The 7,726-nt window shown below is 55.3% G+C and overlaps 1 protein-coding gene across 1 annotated transcript in view; it reads left to right on the top strand.

Annotated features, from left to right (window-relative positions):
* Nucleotides 1-7,726, top strand: part of NUAK2 (NUAK family kinase 2) — an 18,207-nt gene that overhangs the window by 1,172 nt on the left and 9,309 nt on the right. Inside the window, exon 2 of the mRNA XM_004700112.2 lies at nucleotides 7,331-7,451. Within this exon, the coding sequence (XP_004700169.2) occupies nucleotides 7,331-7,451 (121 nt within the window). The remainder of the gene's footprint in view (nucleotides 1-7,330; nucleotides 7,452-7,726) is intronic.

The raw sequence follows: 7,726 nt of genomic DNA, 5'->3' as shown, positions 1-7,726 counted from the left end.
AGGTCTCAGATAAGGCTGTATAAGCTGCATTTTTAGCAAGCCTTCAGGGCAGGTGGACTAGAGTTTATGGTTTGCTACGCTCAGGTGGCTGCTGGTTGTGGGAAGTGTGTGTGTGTGTGTGTGTGTGTGTGTGTCCCCGCCCTCCAGATTGTGTTTGCTTTCGCAGCCAGCCAGTAGCTCGTTTGAAATCCAAGAAGTCGTTTCATTGGTGAAGGGTAGAGGAGGCTGGAGAAAGGGTGAACTATGGCCCCTCAGTAGGACCAATTCTGTTTTTCCTGCTCATGCCTGGCACAGTCCCCAGTTGCCCGCTGCCAGGTTACAGCTATTGGGCAATCATGTACTTCCTGGCTTTCCTTTCTCTTTCTATCAAGCGCAAGGACCCGATGAGGCTCCAGGCAGGAGGCTGCTGGGCCCAGGCTTTGTCAGGGGCTTAGCCCGAAAATAGCTGCTCGTGCCGCCTGCCTCTTTCCTCTTGTTGAGGGCAAGGACTGGGTCATGGCGACTGGGGTGGCCCAGAAACTGAGACTCAAGTTGAGACCCTATTAGGCTTTGGCCTGGATTGGGGTGTGTGTGTGTGTGTGTGTGTGTGTGTATTTATGCTAATCGCACATTGATACATTGATGATAATGTAGCTCTTCCACGGATTCTTCCTGAAAATTCAGCCTCTCCACTATCCCTGGTCCCCAACTGGTCTTTGGCTTTTTGTCTTGGATTCGGGTGTGTGTGTGTGTGTGTGTGTGTGTGTGTGTGTGTGTGTGAGCATGTGTATTTAGCAAGACTGAGATCTCATTTGATTCTAGAGTAAGATAAACTAACTTTCCATTTTCAAACCTACAGTGGCTCTAGGGAGAGATTCCAGCTCTTGTTACATCAGAAAGGAGAGCTAGAATTCAGAGTACGTCTCTTGCATGTATGGAGCCTGCGCCAGTCCAGTGGGATCTGCTCTGGTCTTCCCTGATTCATCAGTCCACCACCTGGTGGGAACTTGCTAAGGGCCAGCAGCTACCCTGCTGTGTTAATGCTTTCTCAGCGCTCCCCTCCCCCAGCCTGTCTCTTGGCCCTCTCTGAAGAGGCCCAGTGTCTCGGGATACTTCAGGAGAGTAGAGTGGGTTCACAAGAGCTGCCCAGAAGCTCTCCCCAAATGAGCTGAGACTGTTGGGGGTACTCCTATCCCGGTGTGCTCTGACTTCCCAGGCTCAGTGCCCATCCTTATCATGCCTGGATGGCATTTTCAGGAGCCACATGGGACTGTTGGGAAGAAGGGCAAGGCAGTGGGCGGGACTAATGGCTGCTCTGGAAGGGCATCAAAGGAAAACCAAATATTTGCTCTGGATCTTCTGGTCTCTTGAGTACACGCCTGGCATCCAAATGACATTTCCTCCTGTGGCTTTTGCCAGCTCCTCTCGCCTCCTCTTTCTCCAGCGAGAAAAAAGCAAAATGTGTGCTAGGGCCCCTGGAGTGGTAGAGGACCCACGCCCTTGGAAGGGTCTGCATGGAGTTCTCACTTCCAAGAGTGGCCACAAGGGGACTGCTCTGGATGTGGGGGTGCTTCTGTCTCTTGTAGACGGGATTGCTGCGTGGCCTTCAATGTGCTGAAAATGACTGAGTTGGTCTGATCCTTTCAATGACAGATGGGGAAACTGAGAGCTGGAGAAGAGGTGGGGCTGGTTCCAGTGAGTGGCATGCTGGCCTCTGACTGACAGCCTAGACCTTGGCCCTGGCCCTGGATGACCAAGTCGTGGGAAGCAGCGGTGAGATGAGCCCAGGCTTGCCTGTGCTTTCTCATCGCAATGCTCAAGCTGCCTGCCCCAGTGCTGCAGGCAGAGCTTAGGGTGGGAGGAGTTGCTGGAACCAACCCCACCGCACCCTCCACGGAGACTGTGCTGAGGGACCTGGGGTGGGTGAACCACTAGGCATGCTCCTTTCTCAGCTTTAACCTGTCTGGCCGCTTAGCTCAAGGGTCCGATGACAGTGCTCGCGTCCTGCTGTGTGGCTTGCAGTAGGAACTCCCTGGGGCTCAGTTTCATCTGCAAAATGGGCATGATGGCAATGCCTGCTCTCTGGTGTTCTTATAGGATTATATAAGGTAATAGATGCAACCTGCCTCCCACGGTCGGGCTTATGGTCTCTGCCAGGCTGACTTTGATCTGTTTCTGGGGAGACCCCCACCGCCTCCATCCACGTTCTGCCCTGATCTGAACGAGAGGCTGAGTGGTGCTTAGTTTTCTTAAGCTGAGCCACTTGGATTTTGCTTCCTTCAAAGTCTGTACCTCCCCTTGACCCCAGGTCCAGAGAAGGGCGCCTGCGTGGACGCTGGCCCCAGACCACCTCTTCCCCGCGCCTGCTGCACCTGCCTGCTCAGCAGCAGAGAGGGAGGCTGCGGCTGCAGGCGACTCCTGTGCTTGGGCTCCAGCCAAGCCACACAGAGGGCTGCGCAGGGAAGCTCCTTGCCTGGCTACCTGGCAGGCTGGAGGGGGTCAAGGAGGAGCGGGGCATGGTATGGGCTCCAGGGAGGCTGTGCAGGCTCCCCAGGGGGCCCATTCTTGCGCCCTGCCCAGCTCTATGCAGGGGTGGGGGCAGCTGAGCTGCATGCCCTAGGCCCATTCAGCGCAGCCCAGGCCTACTTCTCACCCATGAGCTAAGTGGGTTACCCTTCAGCTCCTTGCCCCGCCTTCCAGACAGCAACTGCCCTGTGAAAAGCTGGAAGACCAGGATCTTGGCTCTAACTCCAAGGGATAGCTTTGGACCTCCTCTTCCTCAGTCCTTTTCTGACCATCCTCCCTAATCTAGAGCCTTCCTGACCCGAGTTCCTGGGAAGGAGGGGAGGCAGTGTTTACAAACTGAGCCCCAGCACCCAGGTCTCTTGGAGTAGTGGCAAAGAGGCAGGTGTGTTTGTATATCTCTATGTGGTGCTGCCCAGCCCGGCCCAAGGCAAGATACAGGGCAGTCCCTTCTCCAGGGGTGGGGAGAAGGGGACAGGGTCAGGCATCTCCAAGGAACTTTTGTCTTCTGAGAGGACAGCTTTGCCACCTTGGATCTTGTCTCGGCCTCTGATGTGGGGAGGGATCTTAGAAGAGCCGGTGAATGCCCTGGGCTCCTGTGTCCGCTGTTTGCCACAGGGATGGGGAATTATCCCTGCTATCTTTCCAGTGTGCGGTGCCAGACGGGCATGAGTAGAGCCCAGGTGGTATAAATAGGTGGCAGTTGTGCTTGGGGACAGGAGAGCATGGCCGCAGTGTAGCTCCTTACCACAATCCTTGGCATCTTAGCTAGTGACCCATTTCTGGGGACACTTAGCAGAGATGACTCGAGTATGGACAAGACCTGAGAGGTGTGTAAAATCGGGAATGGTGCCTTTCTTTCTGGCCTTTGTTCAGAAGGTTTCCTCTCCCTCGAAAGTCCTTCTCCCCCGACTCTCAAGGGGGAGTCTCCTAGCTCTCCCAGCCAAAGGAAGCTCTCTCTGGTGCTCCCTCAAGGGGCAGGGACCCATCACTGTCCCTGTCATCCCTCCAGACCAAGGGAAACAACCATCTAATTTTTATCTGCCTCCCCAACACTTAGCACAGCCCCAGGCGTAGTAGGTGCCTAGCATATGTCTGGGAGAGAAATGACCTTTCATGTCTCGGTTAACCAGGTCATTTCAGCGGTCTGGCCTAAGCTGTGTAGTACATAGTCTCTTTGCCTTGTCAGGTAAATAAAGAATTGGACACTTGGACTCTTGATACCTACTCCAGCGCTCCGGTATTTGTGTGTCATTACTGGGGCTGAGTTTCCTTCTGCTGAGGCCATCAAAGATGTTGCCTAGACCTGGAGTCTGTGGACAGCAAAGGGGTTATCATTCATAGTGATACTAGGGCCGTCCAGGGTCATGTCGAGACAGACTGGGTAATCCATCCAGCAGCTTCTACCCTCTTCCTTGTCGCCAGTGTATCTTCCTTCTGGAGAATGGTTACCCACATAGATTAGGGGTGAGAACAAAGGTCCCTCAAAGTTGCTTCTCGTAACCGAGGTTGACTCTCCACCCATGCCTGGGAAGAAGAGGAGAAATTTTTATCTGGGCACTGGCCCCATCAGCCAGGATCGGCCCAATGATTTCACCGATAAATATTTATTTGTTATTTATGTTTGCCTGCAAACAATTGTGGAGTGTCTTCTGTGTGCTGAGCTCTGTGTAGGCCTGTAGTGTCTGATTTACAGGCTGGCTGGCAGATATCCCCGGTGGGCGGGGGGCGGTAACGGTGTGGGTGGGAGAGGCTGGGGAGCATGGTCCAGCCTTACCAGCGTGGGGTGACACACCATTCTTCTTGTCTGTCACCTGCTGAGGGACTGATGGAGGTCAGATGACATAACTTGTGTCTATCCCAGGGAAGGAACGCTAGCCCAGCTGTAGTGCCTGGAGACCTAATGTGGGTAACTGGTGTGTGTGAGAGGGAAGAGCAGTCTTTGAGTTGCCCCATCCCCTAGGCCAGAGCAAGAGTTTGCCGGTGGGGGTGAGCAAATCTGATTTAGGGTCCTAGGCCCGCGGGGGGTGAAGGAAATGGACTCAGCGTTTGACCTGTTCCCCCTCTACCAGTCGTGCATGGGTGCACATCTACAGTGTGTGCCTGGTTTTTACATAGGAGTATGTCTGTCTGAAGCTTTCCATAGTGTTACCTAGTTTAACCGTCTGTGCATGTGACGTGTCCTTCTATAGGATTTCATTCTTTGAATGCACTTTGTATAGCCACATCCCTAGTGGTGCTGCGAGTTAGGCGTGGGTCAAACCCACCAGCCCCTCTGAGAGAGCGCTGGGGCTGCCTGCTCCCACAAAGATGTACCATCCTGGAAACCCTGCCCAGGGTCCCTATGTGCTGGAATCACTCCATGGCCGTCGGTTTGGTCACTGAAGTGGTCGTGGCATCTACTTTATCCATGGTCCTCTGACCTTATCAACAAAGAAGGAAAGAGCTGGTCCTTAAGATCTCCCTTCAGGAAGAGGGGCTATGTTGAGGCTGGTTGATGCTGCCAGCTGAAGTCAGAAGAGAAAGGTGCCCTATGTTGATGAGAACTCCAGCCCCCTACTCTTCACCTAACCTTCAGCCCAGGGAACGTTCCGCTGAGCTCCCCTGGGTGGGATGGGGGTGCAAGCAGCCTGGTGGATGTCAGAGAGGAGGAGGTGCAGCCCCGTCCCCTGCAGCTGCAGCGTGGGACTCTCTTGTATCCTGGGGGAGGAGGCACCATGGTGACCGTCCCTCCCTCCAGGCATTGTCCTCGGTGCCCCGCTCTTGGAGGGCCCTGCCGCTGGGCCTCCCTTCTTTCACAGATGCAGCTCCAGGGGAGGGGCGGGGCGGAGGGCACGCCATCCCTGGCCGGTTGCCGGGGTGACCGGGCCGCAGGCATTGTGAGCAGCTCCTCTTACAGGATTACTGCTGTTGGGCTGTTCCGCATTCCTGTCCGATGGGTGAACACACAGGCCACCAAGGGCCCACTGTCCGCCGGCCGGAAGCCATTGTCTGCCCCTGAGCCCTGTGAAAGGGTGGATTAGAGGGCCCTCCCTGCCGCGGGGGTGTCCTTTTCTATTTCTGCCTCCTTTGCATCTGGAGGAGAGGCAAGCCCTCCTGGGAAATGAGTGCGAACTGAGCTGTTCACCTCGGTCAGTGTTTTCTGATTTCTCATCACTGGCTCCCATGAAGAGGAAGTCTTATGTTTACCATTCCTGCCCGTGGACAGGACTGACCAGGAACTGGCTGGCCCTGAGACAACATACAATCCCACCACCATCCCTGCCTCCCACACCCCCCACTACCCACCTAGCACCTGATGTCACCCTCCCCACCCCCTGCAGCGCCTCAGACATCAGGGACCAGCCTCTCCCATCTCACAGAAAAGAACATGGAGACTGAGAGGGAGAAGGACGCCTCTCACAGACAGTGTGGGGCTCGACCAGGCCTGGCTTGTTCTTATTCTCGCCCCCTTTCCGTGCCCTAACCTGCCCAGCCCCCATTGCTGGCCCACTCTGCAGGAGCTGCCCCACCCCCAGTGGGGTGGGGCTGAGAATGGCTGGACCCCTTGGTCTCTAAGAGAGTTGCTTGAAGGGCGTTTTGGCAGTTCCTTCTCCATTTCCTCTTGCCTCACCCCACCCTTCCTGAGCCCACATGTGCCAGCCAGAAGGTTCAGGCCTTATATGGTGCCTTCACCTTCACAGACTAAGATCACCTAGGCCCGAGGACTCTGTCTGACTGTCTGCTTTGTTGGCTGGTTGGTTATTGGCAAAGGAACGTTCCTTACCTAGACTGAAGAGATTGGTGATTGATAGCAAGTTCACAGTGTTGGATGGAAAAAGTTGTAGACCTATAACTGGCAAATAGAAAATTGTCTAACTCCCAGGTCTCTGTGTGAGTAACAGTCCGACCTTGAGCCTATCCCCTCACTGGGTCCCTGTTTAGGAGCCCTGGTGGAGTAATGATTATGCATTGCAACAAGGTCAAGGTCGACAGTTCTAAACCACCAGCTGCTCAGAGGGAGACCGATGGGGCTTACTCCTCCCGTAAAGAGTGACAGTCTCAGAAACCCCCAGGGGCAGTTCTAGCCTGTTCCACAGGGTCGCTATGAGTCCCCCTCGACTCCAGAGCAGTGAGTCTGGTTTCTTGAGTTAGGTCCCCATCCAAACAAAGGAGCCTCGTGGTACCGTAGCAAAGCACTCTCCTGGCCACTGAAAAGTCAGTGGTTTGAGCCTACCAGCCGCTCTGCAGAAGAAAGATGTGTCCAGCTGTTTCTGTAAACACTGATAGTCTTGGAAACCCCCCGGGGCAGTTTGCTCTGCCTACAGGGCCAGTGTGCGTCAGAATGGACTGGATGACAGGGGCTGGGTACCCCTTTGCTCGCTTGTGAATGGGAGTGTTGACAGTTTTATGCCTTCCTCCCAGGGTTACTGTGCAGGCCCATTTGTGTACTGATTCACCCAGTGGTTACTTGGTGTCCACTGTGTGCCAGGTGCTGTGCTTGGCATCGGGGCCCACGGGTAGCCACAAGAGGCCCACTCACTCCTCATTGTCATGGGCTGGTAGGAAGACGGCGTCTGTGAAAGTCTTCATGACAGGTTGTTGCCACTCGTTCATCGACATAAGGAGCTCGCTGGTGCGGGGGCTGCACCTGGCCCCAGTGAGACCCTTCTCTGGAGAAGGTGGTCCCCAATCTCTCTGTCCCCTGGCCCAACAGAGGCTGGGTGCTTGCTGTCGCCTGGCCGGCTGCAGTAGATGGACCAGCCGATGTCAAGTGTTGTGCAGGAAGCCTTTCCCTGCCGCCGCTCCCCTCCCACCCCCCTCACTCTCCTGCTGTCTCCATTCCCAGGTGGCAATCAAGTCCATCCGGAAAGACAGAATCAGAGATGAGCAGGACCTGAGGCACATTCGGCGGGAGATTGAGATCATGTCGTCGCTCAACCACCCCCACATCATCGCCATCCACGAAGGTGCCGAGGCCGGGCTGGGCAGGGGCGCGGAGCTGGGAGGGGGCCGGGGGAAGGGGGTCTGTGGGGATGGGCAGTCAGAATGATGACATAAACTAAGCAGGAAGTAGTGGACCCTCGAGTTGGGCAGACACGGGATTTGAAGCGCAGCTTTTCATTTTGTCTCCGGGCCTCAGTTCCCCTTTTGTTCAATGGGCTAGTGGCCCAGGGGTGGCACTCAGGCATGTCAGACACTGGGGTTGTTATTGTTCAGTTTTCCGTGACTTGAACACACCTCC

Source organism: Echinops telfairi, unplaced genomic scaffold (genome assembly GCF_000313985.2).
Source record: "Echinops telfairi isolate 266 unplaced genomic scaffold, ASM31398v2 ScPeMD7_7424;HRSCAF=8462, whole genome shotgun sequence".
NCBI lineage: Eukaryota > Metazoa > Chordata > Mammalia > Afrosoricida > Tenrecidae > Echinops > Echinops telfairi.
This window is presented reverse-complemented; position numbering and strand designations above follow the sequence as displayed.